The sequence below is a fragment of the Bactrocera neohumeralis genome, unplaced genomic scaffold (assembly GCF_024586455.1).
Source record: "Bactrocera neohumeralis isolate Rockhampton unplaced genomic scaffold, APGP_CSIRO_Bneo_wtdbg2-racon-allhic-juicebox.fasta_v2 cluster10, whole genome shotgun sequence".
In the NCBI taxonomy this organism is placed as follows: domain Eukaryota; kingdom Metazoa; phylum Arthropoda; class Insecta; order Diptera; family Tephritidae; genus Bactrocera; species Bactrocera neohumeralis.
In genome coordinates this window covers 15,074,580-15,091,306 of record NW_026089623.1, presented here as the reverse complement: position 1 = coordinate 15,091,306, position 16,727 = coordinate 15,074,580, and the positions used below count along the sequence as shown (strand labels likewise).

At 36.0% G+C, this 16,727-nt stretch overlaps 1 protein-coding gene across 1 annotated transcript in view; it reads left to right on the top strand.

Moving 5' to 3' along the window:
• The window catches only part of LOC126765292 (transcription initiation factor IIB), a 77,734-nt gene extending 75,312 nt beyond the window's left edge, over positions 1-2,422 (top strand). The window contains exon 5 of the mRNA XM_050483008.1: positions 2,181-2,422. Coding sequence (XP_050338965.1) covers positions 2,181-2,342 — 162 coding nt within the window. The 3' untranslated portion in view covers positions 2,343-2,422. The remainder of the gene's footprint in view (positions 1-2,180) is intronic.
• The last annotated feature ends 14,305 nt before the right edge of the window (positions 2,423-16,727 follow it).

Here is a 16,727-nt window from a genome sequence, read left to right as displayed (position 1 = left end):
GATTCTCCCTCAATGCAACGCCTTCCCACAGGTTTTTCCAACACTTAATAACTTAATCATTTTAATATTGTGGAAAGATTTTTAATTTGAAAATTGTTGAAAATCCTTGCTATCGCTAAAATTTGGTTTGTCCGCATTAACTGTTGAAGCCTCAACTTTTTTTTTCATAAAACTGATGGGTTTTCGCATTGAGAATTCAGGTATTCTTTTCTGTGCATCATTTTCAAGCCATAATACAAGCGTTCCGTTTTTATCATCGCGATGCTTCTCCTGTTAAATGCTTTAGAAAAGCTTCCGGTACTGCCATCTGAAACCACTTTACGTGTAGCACTTTCGTTTTTTTTTTAATTGTGCGCACATAAAGTTAATAATCTCACGTACACTTAATTTTTCACGATTAGATGCTCTGGCGAAATGTTTTGCTTTCAACATTTCCGTTTTTTTTTTTTACTTTTAACGCTGCATCTCATGGTTTTGTTGTTGTTTTTTGAAAACATTTTCTAATTTCTAAAAATTTTACAAAAAGCCGTGCAAGAAAGTAAAACCGTGTAAAATATTGCTTAGGTGATGTTAAAATAAATACTATGTAAATAATCCGTGTAAAATAAGATTACTTGTACATTCCCTTTAAAATATATTTACCATACAAATACATTTTTTAGTCAACAGATATATGTCAACCTCAGTGCCAAGAACAAGTCTTGGTTAACACCAGCTCAATAGTTCTCTTAAAATCCGGTCAATATTTCTAGCATTTTACCATTTACATAATAATAGATTACAATTTCTGGAATATTTTATACTATAATATCAGTAAATTTGTAAGTCTTAATTGAGCTTCCTTTTCTGGTAATAATATGTCGTGATGTCAAAATGAATCAAATTGGACCAATCTTAAAAAGGTCAAGCTTTCGTTTGGCTTTACACCGTATATAGTGAATCGATCAATATGTAAGATATCTTAAGAAACTAGGGGAACGTACAATATTGGTGAATAATATAAAATTGGATATAAGCAAATAAAATATTGAACGAAGCAAAATTTAATCAAAAAACTAATTGGGTATTTGATCTCTAATATAATAATAATTATAACAATCATGATGGACCCTATTTCAAGATTGTCTACTTTTTTAAAGAAAAAACATAGAAACTTCAAATTTAAAAGGGAATGCTTATTAGCATTCGAGAAAACATTCTTTGACATTTATTTCTTGAAGATTAGCTCTTTCAAATATTGGTTGTGTTCCATCCGCTGAGTCCCATTTTCTATGACTCGTTCGAGCATTTCGACAAGTAACTGTCGAATAGCATGTCTGATGTTTTGCACCAAGGCCTGAAAAGAAGCGAGATTGTCCGCATAGACTTTAGACTTTACATATCCCCAAAGGCAAAAACTTAAGGGTTTGATGTCAAACGAATTTGGTGGCCAATCGACCGGCCCAAACGAGAAATAGTCTGCTTCCGAAGTGTTCTATCAATACATCCATTGATTGATGCGATGTATGAGAAGTGGCGCCGTCTTGTTGAAACCAAATGTGGCCGATATCAGTGGCTTCAATTTCCGGTTACGTTCTCACAGGCATCATTTTTTAATAAATGTGGATCGATGATTCCACAAACCACACCAAACCATTGTTTTTTCAGAATGAAATGGCAGCTCTTGAATTTCTTCAGGTTGCTCTTGGTCCCAAACCCAACAATTTTGGTTGTTTACACACCCATTGAGCCAGGAATGGGTGTAATGGGAATTTTAGATTTTGCTAAATGGAAGGTAGGCGTGGTTGTAAACGGATTACTCTCATTTTCGGACTGTCGCTTAGCAACATTAGAAGAGTGTTATGTACCGAATTTTATTACAACAGTAAAGCAGTTACAGTTTGCAGAGACAGACGGACGGACACATAATCAACGTAATTTCAATTCGTCCTTCGTCATTTATGTAAATATAACTCTATATCCATCTCGATTAGTTTTAGGTGTTACAAACAACCGGTGATCAAAACTGCTTTTATAATCTGTAGCAACAATATCCAAGATTATAAAAAGATTGTAACATTAAAAGGCGAACTACTGAAAGTATCAATAATTGACTAATATGTATATATGTATGTCCGGCTTATACAAAATTTATATGCTTGTGCTTTTCCATTATAAAATGTGTGCATATTTATTTATAGGCTTCTGAACATAAACGTAGTCAAAAAGAAATTGGCGACATTGCAGGTGTGGCTGATGTGACCATAAGGCAATCGTACAAATTGATGTATCCACATGCACTGAAGCTATTTCCTGAGGATTTCAAGTTCACTACGCCTATTGATCAACTACCACAGATGTAGCTTTGTAGCTTAAACTAATTATTCGCTATCACCATTACAATAAATAAACATAAAATCTATAATTTGTAATTTAAAAATGATATTAACTTAGTTTTAATTACAAATACTCAGCTACTGATTGGTCTGTAACTATACTTTTAAAATCTTATATTTTATTGTTTTCTTTATTCTTTTTTTAGCTTATTTTTTTAGTAATTTGAATTTAATTAAAACATTTTGAGGATGGAGTTTTATGTTGAATTTCACACAACTGAGGAAAGTTCTCTGATTGCCTTTCACTTGGGAGTGGCCAGAAACGATTCTTTTACACATGGTTCAAGCAGCTTACGACTTTCGGTCTTAAACCAAATATCCTCTACATAGCCAAAGAACACCCGTTTGAAGGCGTGCTAATGTAAGAAGGCGAACCATCTCTCCTCAGGGTTGTGCGCAAGGTTTCGGACCCGCCACGTAAAAAACCCCCCAATGAAAAGTAAAAAAAAAGCCTCGGAAGAGAAACCTCCTTTTTGATGACGACCATGGCAAACGCATTAAGTGCATGCACCTGGAATGTCGGGCCCCATCATTGGAAAGGTACCGCTGCTCAGCTAGTTGATGTCCTCGTTAGAGCAAAGGCTGACATTACCGCTGTCCAAGAAATGCGTTGGACGGTACAAAAACTGAGGCGAGTAGGTCCTTGTGGCATTTACTACAGTGGTCATATAAAGAAGCGCAAATTCGGTGTGGAATTCGTGGTGGGAGAGAAACTCAGAGACAATAAAGTTTCTTTGCAGAGGGGGCTTTGCAGGAGCAGAATCAGAAATGGACAATGAGTGTGGCATCCACCTCCTTTAGGTGAAATAACATATTTCCGAACCTACTAGACCAATTTCAACCAAATTAGGTTCATAAAATTCTCTTGACGCTTTTATGATTAGTTGTGAAAAAGGACGAAATCGGTTTACAACCACGCCTACTTCGAATGTAGAGTGCATTGTAGCAAACGCAAAAATGTGCAAGAAAGAAGGGTTTCTTACTCCAATTCCTAAAGATGATCAATCATTAAGCACCCATCACTTAGACCATTTAGAACCTTTGACGGTTACCGCAACACATTATAACCACATTTTATCAGTTGTAGACGCATTCTCAAAATTTGTCTGGTTATATCCAACAAAAGATAATGGTGAATCAGCAGTGATTGATAGGTTACGTAAACAAGCTGCTATTTTTGGAAATCCAAAGAGAATCATGACGGACAGATAAAGCTATTTTTAAAGAATATTGTAGAGAACAGGAAATACTGCATCTCTATATAGGGCGGGTGTGCCGAGGGGAAACGGGCAGGTAAATGTTAACGAAACTTTCTTTGAAAAAAGATCAATAGTATAAAAACGTCGATAATGTACAAACAAGTTGAATCAATTATCCAAATCGTAGCACAAAGGTGTCCCCAATTAAGCTGTAAACAGGGCTTAACAAGCGTGTAAAAAATCAGTCGACACGCGGACGAGCACTGATCAGGTTCAAATGAACTCGCAAACTTAATATAAAATTTTTTTAAAATAAACTTACTTAAAATAATCTTATATAAAATAAAACGTTTTGTCAAATAAACATACAATTTAATAAACACGAACCCACCTACATTTATTTATTTAGTTTCTATAATATAAACAAAACCAATTCATTCAATTGATGTAATAAAAAACGATTAAAGAAAAAAATTACCAAATCGATTCAGAAAAACTCCTATAAATTGGTATAATATTCATTTGTTCTTTTAATATCTCGCTGAATTTGCTGAGCGTTCTTCATATTAATCATGAATTAGAAAGTGATTTTCGAATTCAATTGCTTTCCTTAAAACCTTATTAGACTCGGGGAACCAGTTCCGCTGCATGCATCCACTATTGCTTCGTTTTCTTTGTTATTATTGTTTCCATTTAAATCTTGAAAAATTTCGTCATCGTTCAAAACACAATCTTCAAAGAACACGTTGATATCTTGAATATGGAAATCAAACTTTCTGCTCCAATGGTGCTGGCAACTTCTGGCATCTTCATGATTCTCCCTCAATGCAACGCCTTCCCACAGGTTTTTCCAACACTTAATAACTTAATCATTTTAATATTGTGGAAAAATTTTTAATTCGAAAATTGTTGAAAACCCTTGCTATCGCTAACATTTGGTTTGTCCGCATTAACTGTTGAAGCCTTAACTTTTTTTTTCATAAAACTGATGGGTTTTCGCATTGAGAATACAGGTATTATTTTCTGTGCATCATTTTCAAGCCATAATACAAGCGTTCCGTTTTTACCATCGCGATGCTTCTGATTTTAAATGCTTTAGAAAAGCTTCCGGTACTGAAGCCACTTTACGTGTTGCACTTTCGCTTTTTTTTTAATTGTCCGCACATAAAGTTAATAATCTCACGTAAACTTATTTTTTCACGATTAGAAACCAAATATCCTCTACATAGCCAAAGAACACACGTTTGAAGGCGTGCTAATGTAAGAAGGCGAACCATCTCTCCTCAGGGTTGTGCGCAATGCTTCGGACCCGCCACGTAAAGAACCCCCCATGAAAAGTAAAAAAACAGCCTCGGAATAGAAACCTCCTTTTTGATGACGACCATGTCAAACGTATTAAGTGCATGCACCTGGAATGTCGGGCCCATCATTGGGAAGGTACCGCTGCTCAGCTAGTTGATGTCCTCGTTAGAGCAAAGGCTGACATTACCGCTGTCCAAGAAATGCGTTGGACGGTACAAGGACTGAGGCGAGTAGGTCCTTGTGGCATTTACTACAGTGGTCATATAAAGAAGCGCAAATTCGGTGTAGAAGCAACGCAAAAATGTGCAAGAAAGAAGGGTTTCTTACTCCAATTCCCAAAGATGATCAATCATTAAGCACCCATAACTTAGACCATTTATAACCTTTGACGGTTACCGCAACACATTATAACCACATTTTATCAGTTGTAGGCGCAAACGCAAAAATGTGCAAGAAAGAAGGGTTTCTTACTCCAATTCCCAAAGATGATCAATCATTAAGCACCCATAACTTAGACCATTTAGAACCTTTGACGGTTACCGCAACACATTATAACCATATTTTATCAGTTGTAGACGCATTCTCAAAATTTGTCTGGTTATATCCAACAAAAAATAATGGTGCATCAGCAGTGATTGATAAGTTACGTAAGCAAGCTGCTATTTTTGGAAATCCAAAGAGAATCATGACGGACAGATAAGGCTATTTTTAAAGAATATTGTAGAGAACAGAAAATACTGCATCTCTATATAGGGCGGGTGTGGCGAGGGGAAACGGGCAGGTAAATGTTAACGAAACAATATACATATAGTATATATGTAGAAAAATAAAACATATAAAATACTTCCGGGCAACACTAAATAATTAAATCAAATTGAAGTGAAATTCTATATACGCGTGATATTTTACATGATTTGGAAAACTCTTATTTACTTAAAAGAGTTCACGTCTAAACATTTCGTTCAAAACTCTTATTAACTTAAAAGAGTTCGCGATTACACACACCATCATATACATAAAGCTTCTTGTCTTATCAAGTTCGTTCAAAACTCTTATTTACTTAAGAGTTCTGGTCTAATCACATAAGTAAATATATACGAAAATATTTTAAAAGTTCGGTTATCAAAAAGGCAGTGGTTTTATTGATTCTCTTTCAAACTCTTGTATACAAAAGTGTTTTCTATTCTCTATATTACTATACAAAGCTATTTCTGTACATCTACCAGTCTAGTTTATACTTAGACATTTTAAATTACTTCAAAACATCTTCTAAATGAGCTCAGATTCAAAAGAATCTAAAGCAATACAGTCACTAAAAGTTCCAAAAATGATTTCCGAAGAAAAAAGCCCATGTACACCTGCTGATGCTACATGCTCAAAGCAAGATGCTACAAAACAAAAAAAGCTGAAAGATATTTCATATACTAAGTTTAATTCGATACTGCACTCGATTTTAATCTTCACCGATTCAAGACAATTCTGAATCGCTACTAGAAATCAAAAAAGAAAATCCGGGCAATTTCTGGACACGTCTCCAATAGGGTGGGTCGATTACGGACTTTTTTCGATTCGCGATTTCTAATAGTGCGGAAAAGTTGCCTTAGTACTTCCTGATTCCAATGCAACTTTTTGTTTTGAGATCGGATTGCATCTTCAACCCCAACTCCGGCCTTGAAATTTCGGAAATTCGCCTAAAATCGTGAAATTGTCTACCTAGCTTCGGAAATACGCATCTCATGGCAAAATGTATAAAACAAAAGTTATTTATCACGGTATTAGAAATTAAAAACGAAAATCTGGGTAATTTCTGGACACGTCTCTAAGCTGCGTATGACGCAATTGTAGAATCTGACGAATCTGATCTACCTGAAAATTTCAAATCTTCAGCATACTCCAAATATGAAAACTGCTTAGACCAGTACGAAGAGACGAAAGCTATGATTTCCGATCAATTAAAATAAATTAAAGCAATTACACCTACTCCACAACCGAGAGTAGAGCTGGCCCAAAAACAAGCCCAAGAGGCAAGTTCAGGCATTCACCTTAAAGTGCCAGGTGGTTATGAGCAGTGGCCGTCCTTCCGGGACATGTTTACAGCTGTGTACATAACCCATCCTAAATTATCACAAGCGCAAAGATTGTATCACCTCAGATACAAAACCAAAGGTCAAGCAGGCGTAATAGTCAAACAGTTCGCTCTCAATTTCAATTTTGTTTGGGAAGCTCTTAAAGCACGTTACGAAAACGAGAAAATATTGGTCGACAAGCAAGTGACGATACTAATGAATTTACCAAAAATTCAGAAAGAACCCAGGGAAGAATTCATAAAGCTTCAATCCAATGTTTCAAATTGTTTGTCGGTTTTATCGACACAGAATATTCCCACAGATAATTGGGACCCCATTCTGGTAAATATATGCACAGCTGCATTACCAGAAAAATCGTTACTTTTGTTAGAACAATCGCTCTCATCACGAAGAAAGTGCCCAACGTGGCAGCAAATGAAAGAATTTCTTACTACCCAATACGAAATTGCAGAAAGGGTAGATAAAAAACTAGTCAGAACGAAAAACGTTCAAAACGACCTTAATAGAAGCTTCAACAGACCACAATAATTTAAAAAAAAGCTTTCTTAAAAATCAATCGTTTATATCCGAACAATATAAGCAAACGTCATGCGAACTTTGTAGAGGAGGTCACAAGCTAAAATCGTGCGAAAAATTCAAAAAAATGAATGTTAGCGATCGAAACAATTTCGTAAGAACGAAAAAATTATGTACCAGCTATCTGTCACATGCGCATACGCTTGAAGATTGCGAAAGCAAGTTTAATTGCGTTTACTGCCATAAAAGACATCATTCAATGTTACATATAACAAATTTTCCCAGCTCACTCCCAAGCAACGCAAACGTAAAAAGATCAACAGGTTTAGTTGCAACAACAAATACTGAAAACTGCCAAGAAGCACCATGCTGCTCAGAGGCGTTAAAAATCCAAACGCTACATAGCGAAAATCATAGTAGGGTACTATTACCCACAGCAGTTGTCTCCATTGAACACCGAGGAGAACTGTTTAAACTCAGAGCCTTAATAGACCAAGGATCACAACGATCATTTATAGCGTCTAGGGCACAAAACAGGCTTCAGTTGCCAACAAAACTGGCCAATTTTGAAATCTTGGGAATGGGCGGAAGAGTTGTTCAAAACTCAAATAAAATCTGCCCCATTACCCTCTTTTCCCCCAAAGCGGATAAGCGGATACAAGCGCAAGCTGTTGTCTTGCCGCAATTAACCAGTATGTTACCAAGCTATCATAAGCTAGCAGACTCAAACTGCAACACCCCCGCTCAAATAGATCTTCTATTAGGCAGCGATCTCATACCGCAGATAATACTCGAGGGTATTGAGAAAATCACAAATACACTACTGGCGCAAAATACCATTTTCAGATGGGTCCTAAGTGGGCTAGTTGCGGAACCAGTTACAACATTGACAACTCAGGTTGAGGAAGTCTCAAGTGAGTACCTCAATTCACAATTGAGAAAATTTTGGGAATTAGAAGAACTCCCCCCCATATCTGTCACAACCCCTGAAGATCAGTATTGTGAGGACTTTTACAAAGCCACAACTACTAGATCAGAAAACGGTCGGTACGTCGAACGACTACCACTTAAGCAACAATTTCCAGATACACTCGCCTTAAGTCACTCTCTCACCTCTGCAATATAGCAGTTTCTAAGTATGGAAAGAAACCTACTTAAAAAAGGTGAACTAAAATCTGAATATGATGGTGTGTTTGAAGAATACCTCCATTTAGATCATATGGAGGAAGTAAACCCCGGGAGAAAATTGTCAACGGCAAATATTACTCCTTTTACCTGCCACATCACGCAGTAGTAAAGCCAGACAAAAAAACAACAAAAGTAAGAGTTGTCTTTAATGTCTCGAAAACCACTAGTTCGGGGAATTCCCTAAATGACATTTTATTTACGGGACCCACACTCCAACCAGATTTAATGCTTCTGATATTAAATTGGCGTATATTCAAATAAGTATTCAATGGGGATGTTGAAAAAATGTATCGGCAAATAGTCGTACATAAAGACGACCAGGATTTTAACGGATTATGTTCCGAAGATCCCCCACCAGTCCTTTACGCGACTTCAAATTAAAAACAGTTTCATTTGGGGTAAACTGTGCACCATATTTAACCATTCGAACACCCCACGAATTGGCAGACAACACAAAGTCAGAATTTCCTCTGGCAATTGAAATGGTGAAAACTTAAACGTATGTAGAAGATATTCTGTCTGGAAGTCACACCCTTCCACAAGCAAACGAGGCCTTATCAAAGGTAATAAAAGCCTTTTCCTTTAAAAAATATTACGGCAAATCACCCAAAAATACTCAAAAATATTCCAAACGAAATTAGTTGGACACTAATTTCCTTATATTCGAAAAGGAAAGTACAACAAAAACTGTAGGCATCCAATGGAATGTGATATCGGACCAGTTCTCATACACGACAGAGTCCATATCCGCATTATCAGCCATCACAAAAATACCCTGCAGGATGGCTTTCGCCAATTATGATCCAAGCAAAAATCTTAATACAGGAATTATGGCTAGACGGAACCGACTGGGACGAACAAGTGAAACCTCTTCGCTTATATAAATGGTCCCAGTTCGCAAACAATCTGAATGATATTTCTCAGATTCAAATTCCGCGATGGGTAAATTACTCCCCCGATCACAAAGTCGAATTACATCGCTTCTGTGACGCCTCTGAAAAGGCATACTGCGCTACTATCTATGTGCGCACGCAAAGCGACACCACGACCACAAGCCACTTATTAGTCGCAAAAGCAAAGGTGACACCTTTAAAAACAATAAGTCTTTCACGACTTGAGTTATGTGGCGCACTACCACTTTCCAAATTAGTAGCCATGGTGCAAATGCATTTAAACAAGACAAAATGCAAACTATATATGTGGTCCGATTCCGAAATTGTACTAGCCTGATTGGAAAAACCACCACATGCATGGAAGACGTATATTTCTAATCGAACGTCTCAAATACTTGACCTAGTGGGATCAGCCACTTGGCGTCACGTAGCCAGTGCTGACAATCCTGCCGATCTAGGAACAAGAGGGTGCAAGCCACTGCACCTTGCCACCACCACCCTCTGGTGGAATGGCCTCCGATGGTTGATAGAATCTCCTGATTCTTGGCCACAATCCCCCATGCGCAACATTATCGCCCCAGAAGGTCTCGCTTCTTTTCAGGCCTTGGTGCAAAACATCAGACATGCTATTCGACAGTTACTTGTCGAAATGCTCGAACGAGTCATAGAAAATGGGACTCAGCGGATGGAACACAACCAATATTTGAAAGAGATAATCTTCAAGAAATAAATGTCAAAGAATGTTTTCTCGAATGCTAATAAGCATTCCCTTTTAAATTTGAAGTTTCTATGTTTTTTCTTTAAAAAAGTAGACAATCTTGAAATAGGGTCCATCATGATTGTTATAATTATTATTATATTAGAGATCAAATACCCAATTAGTTTTTTGATTAAATTTTGCTTCGTTCAATATTTTATTTGCTTATATCCAATTTTATATTATTCACCAATATTGTACGTTCCCCTAGTTTCTTAAGATATCTTACATATTGATCGATTCACTATATATGTGTAAAGCCAAACGAAAGCTTGACCTTTTTAAGATTGGTCCAATTTGATTCATTTTGGCATCACGACATATTATTACCAGAAAAGGAAGCTCAATTAAGACTTACAAATTTACTGATATTATAGTATAAAATATTCCAGAAATTGTAATCTATTGTTATGTAAATGGCAAAATGCTAGAAATATTGACCGGATTTAAAGAGAACTATTGAGCTGGTGTTAACCAAGACTTGTTCTTGGCACTGAGGTTCACATATATCTGTTGACTAAAAAATGTATTTGTATGGTAAATATATTTTAAAGTGAATGTACAAGTAATCCTATTTTACACGGATTATTTACATAGTATTTTTTTAACATCTCCTAAGCAATATTTTACACGGTTTTACTTTCTTGCACGGCTTTTTGTAAAATTTTTAGAAAGTAGAAAATGTTTTCATAAAACAACAACAAAACCATGAGATGCAGCGTTAAAAGTAAACAAACAAAAAAGAAAATGTGAAAACAAAACATTTCGCCAGAGCACCTAATCGTGAAAAAATAAGTTTACGTGAGATTATTAACTTTATGTGCGCACAATTAAAAAAAAAACGAAAGTGCTACACGTAAAGTGGTTTCAGATGGCAGTACCGGAAGCTTTTCTAAAGCATTTAACAGCAGAAGCATCGCGATGATAAAAACGGAATGCTTGTATTATGGCTTGATAATGATGCACAGAAAAGAATACCTGAATTCTCAATGCGAAAACCCATCAGTTTTATGAAAAAAAAAGTTGAGGCTTCAACAGTTAATGCGGAGAAACCAAATTTTAGCGATAGCAAGGGTTTGCAACAATTTTCAAATTAAAAATCTTTCCACAATATTAAAATGATTAAGTTATTAAGTGTTGGAAAAACCTGTGGGAAGGCGTTGCATTGAGGGAGAATCATGAAGATGAGAACTTGTCTGCGTGCGCGGTTATTGCCAGCGCCATTGGAGCAGAAAGTTTGATTTCCATATTGAAGATATCAACGTGTTCTTTGAAGATTGTGTTTTGAACGATGACGAAATTTTTCAAGGGTTAGATGGAAACAATAATAACAACGAAAACGAAGCAACAGTGGATGCATGCAGCGGAACTGGTTCCCCGAGTCTAATAAGGTTTTAAAGAAAGCAATTGAATTCGAAAATCACTTTCTAATTCATGATTGATATGAAGAACGCTCAGCAAATTCAGCGAGATATTAAAAGAACAAATGAATATTATACCAATTTATAGGAGTTTTTCTGAATCGATTTGGTAATTTTTTTCTTTAATCGTTTTTTATTACATAAATTGAATGAATTGGTTTTGTTTATATTATAGAAACTAAATAAATAAATGTAGGTGGGTTCGTGTTTATTAAACTGTATGTTTATTTGACAAAACGTTTTATTTTATATAAGATTATTTTAAGTAAGTTTATTTTAAAAAAATTTTATATTAAGTGTGCGAGTTCATTTGAACCTGATCAGTGCTCGTCCGCTTGTCGACTGATTTTTTACACGCATGTTAAGCCCTGTTTACAGCTTAATTGGGGACACCTTTGTGCTACGATTTGGATAATTGATTCAACTTGTTTGTACATTATCGACGTTTTTATACTATTGATCTTTTTTCAAAGAAAGTTTCGTTAACATTTACCTGCCCGTTTCCCCTCGACACACCCGCCCTATATAGAGATGCAGTATTTCCTGTTGTCGACAATATTCTTTAAAAACAGTTTTATCTGTCCATTGCACCATTTTTTTTTTTTTGTTGGAAATAACCAGACAAATTTTGAGAATGCGTCTTCAACTGAGTTTCTCTCCCACCACGAATTCCACACCGAATTTGTGCTTCTTTATATGACCACTCTAGTAAATGCCACAAGGACCTACTCGCCTCAGTCCTTGTAACGTCCAACGCATTTCTTGGACAGCGGTAATGTCAGCCTTTGCTCTAACGAGGACATCAACTAGCTGAGCAGCGGTACCTTTCCAATGATGGGGCCCAACATTCCAGGTGCATGCACTTAATGCATTTGCCATGGTCGTCATCAAAAAGGAGGTTTCTCTTCCGAGGCTTTTTTGTTTACTTTTCATTGGGGGGTTTTTTACGTGGCGGTTCCGACCCCTTGCGCACAACCCTGAGGAGAGATGGTTCGCCTTCTTACATTAGCACGCCTTCAAACGTGTGTTCTTTGGCTATGTAGAGGATATTTGGTTTAAGACCGAAAGTCGTAAGCTGCTTGAACCATGTGTAAAAGAATCGTTTCTGGTCACTCCCAAGTGAAAGGCAATCAGAGAACTTTCCTCACTTGCGTGAAATTCAACATAAAACTCCATCCTCAAAATGTTTTAATTAAATTCAAATTCCTAAAAAAAATATGCTAAAAAAAGAATACAGAAAACAATAAAATATAAGATTTTAAAGGTATAGTTACAGACCAATCAGTAACTGAGTATTTGTAATTAAAACTAAGTTAATATCATTTTTAAATTACAAATTATAGATTTTATGTTTATTTATTGTAATGGTGATAGCGAATAATTAGTTTTAGCTACAAAGCTACATCTGTGGTAGTTGATCAATAGGCGTAGTGAACTTGAAATCCTCAGGAAATAGCTTCAGTGCATGTGGATACATCAATTTGTACGATTGCCTTATGGTCACATCAGCCACACCAGCAATGTCGCCAATTTCTTTTTGACTACGTTTATGTTCAGAAGCCTATAAATAAATATGCACACATTTTATAATGGAAAAGCACAAGCATATAAATTTTGTATAAGCCGGACATATATACATATTAGTCAATTATTGATACTTTCAGTAGTTCGCCTTTTAATGTTAGAATCTTTTTATAATCTTGGATATTGTTTCTACAGATTATAAAAGCAGTTTTGATCACCGGTTGTTTGTAACACCTAAAACTAATCGAGATGGATATAGAGTTATATATACATACATAAATGACGAAGGACGAATTGAAATTACGTTGATTATGTGTCCGTCCGTCTGTCTCTGCAAACTGTAACTGCTTAACTGTTGTAATAAAATTCGGTACATAACACTCTTCTAATGTTGCTAAGCGACAGTCCGAAAATGAGAGTAATCCGTTTACAACCACGCCTTCCATTTAGCAAAATCTAAAATTCCCATTACACCCATTCCTGGCTCAATGGGTGTGTAAACAACCAAAATTGTCGGGTTTGGGACCAAGAGCAACCCCAAGCATTCCCTTTTAAATTTGAAGTTTCTATGTTTTTTCTTTAAAAAAGTAGACAATCGTGAAATAGGGTCCATCATGATTGTTATAATTATTATTATATTAGGGATCAAATACCCAATTAGCTTTTTGATTTTGAATGCTCAATATATGAAAAATATGTATGTCACAAAGCTCCCCACGCTTTTCTCACAATAATACAGGAATTTTCCTTCATTATTATTGTTAGTTTATACAAAGAATTATTTTTCACTTTTTAGTTTGATATGCTTTAAAAGCGTGTTTTTTAGTTTTTTTAAACTATATTTATTTTTAATTTTTTAGTTTGATGTGAGAAACCCCAAATTTGTTAAAATATGAACTATGACATGTAGTATTGGTTAAGTAAATCGATAATTAGACAGCATTTAATATCTACTCGTAACCTTTCATTGACAAATTGTTATATTATATTATTTGCGACCAAGTTCTATTGACGACTTTACGAATTATTATTCCTTAATCGAATAATTTCTTCTAAAGCTTCACTGTTACAGGGGGTTTTACCTATCAACTTTGAATACTCTGGTTCTTCAATTCGAATTCCGTCCAAAGATCTACAACGACTAAGTGCTACATAAGCTTGTCCAGCAGCAAACAGTCGAGAACCCAGATAAATTACTGCATGATCTACTGTATAACCTTGCATCTTACGAACAGTCGACGCCCAACTCAGTATTATTGGCAACATTCGTCTCTCAGCGATTCCAAAGCTGTATTTTGCTGGAAATTGTATCGATATTGGCTTAATTACGTGTTCACCATCTGAGCCGAAATTAATACGTACTGACGGGATGTCTTCTGCATATACTTGGTCCCTGCGAAAATTTGGCCAGATAATTTCTGTAACAAACCCCATATTACCAATCATTAAACCTTTAGACACGTCAATATTCGACCTTAACATCACTTTTGCTCCAACGAATATTTTTAATATGTACATTAGGAAAACCTCCTGTTGTATTGATGTCATTCGGTATTACAGTATTTAAGTCCTTATTACCTAAATTTCGTGTAGCGTCAATGAGTTGGTCTTGTGCTTTAACCGTATAAATAACAGTCCCTTTATCTTGAAAGCTCTTCAGAACTTTTTCATTATGTATAACAACTTGGTCGGTAGTAGGGTAAATCCTTAAAGCTTTCTCAATTGAGAATTCTTCAGTGGTATCTGTTGACAATTTTTCAAGAAGAACTTCAAGATGCTTCGACGTCAACTTTCCAACTCTTAAAGCATTAAGCACATCTATAAATGTCGTATCTTCTTGTTGACGCATGTTTTGTTGGAGTTCAACCAGGCGGAATTGTCGCCACAAATGTGTAGCGGGTTTCATATGTTCTGGCTGTTGAAATACTTGATGTCCTCGGACAGGTGGTAACTGCATTAAATCACCAAAGAGTAAGACATTTATACCTCCAAAACAAGCGTCCTGTCTCTTTAGTTGGCGAAAACGAGAGTCGATCATGCAAAGCATTTCATAAGGCACCATAGAAATTTCGTCTATGAACAGAAACTCAACGTTTTGCCATAACTGGCGCATCCCTCTTAAATAATTTCCTGTAAGAAGTGGCATGTTAATGATGACGCCATCTTTTTGTACTGGTAGTTTCAACAGGCTGTGTAGTGTAGAACCTCCGACCAACCGTGCTGCAACTCCAGTAAGAGTACCAACTTTCACGACCAATTTTCCATAACATCGGTTAACTTCGTTTTTCAATACATTAAAGAGAAAAGTTTTTCCGGTGCCTGCTCCACCTGTGACGAAAATTTTCTCTCGTTTAATATCACCATTAAGTTGATTTTTAATACTCTCTGTAATGACAGTAAACAATTGTTTTTGATCAATATTCATAGCGTGCTGTGCTCTTTGAAATTGATCATTGCTCATTTCAGTGTCCGGTAATTCTTCTTCTATAACTTCTGGATTTATAATCTCTGGCTGTTCTAAAATTTCAAATGCATGTATCTGATTGAATGCATTTTCAAGCTGTTGGTCACGCTCTCGAAATTGGCGCATATACCTGCTCATTTCCTTCAAACGATTCTCTCGATGTAAAAACGCCTCTTTTGCATTATCGAAACCTTCAAGTAATTCAGTTTCCAAACGATAAGGCATATATTGAAGAAGTAAGCTATAGAAAAAGTTGTCGGGATCTGATGTTGCTATAAAATATGGCACCCTAACAACTGCGAGAACTTTTCTCACAACCATTTTGCTCTTATCTAATAGCGTAATGAGTGGACGACGTGTGTTACGAAATTCTTCATACGCGTCGTGATCAACACTTTCCTCAGTTTCGCTTACTTTTTTCGGATAGAATGGTTCAAACAACATTGCAAACTCTGTAAGGCTCATGTTTACAAAATCGTAATCGGGAGATTGTAACGGACGTTTTTGATATCTTTCAAAGATATTACTATAATAACCAGTTGCGTGCCCGTTTCTGTCGAATGGCAATACTCTGTAACGCTGTTCTGCCTTTCTTGTGTTCAGAAAAATGCAGCTTCGAGAACTGTCCCGTAATGGGATATGACAAAGTCTATATGCACATTCTGCAGCTGATACTTGTCGTTCATGAAGAATCTTCATACATATGCTGAACAGTTTGCGTGAAAGATCAGTTTCTTCGCGTTGAATTTGCTGTATTGCCTGCGCAATTCCAGAATCTATATCTGCAGGTTTTGCTTTCGATAGGTACTTTGCTATATAGAACGCTGTTCAAATTACTTGAACAATAATAAGTTATACAGTCCACATACATATATTAGATAAGACAGAGGCAATACAATACATACATAAATAAACACATAAACATACATGTATATATATGCAACACATATACATACATACATGAGGCACGTATGCATTTAAATACAATACGCATGCACTCA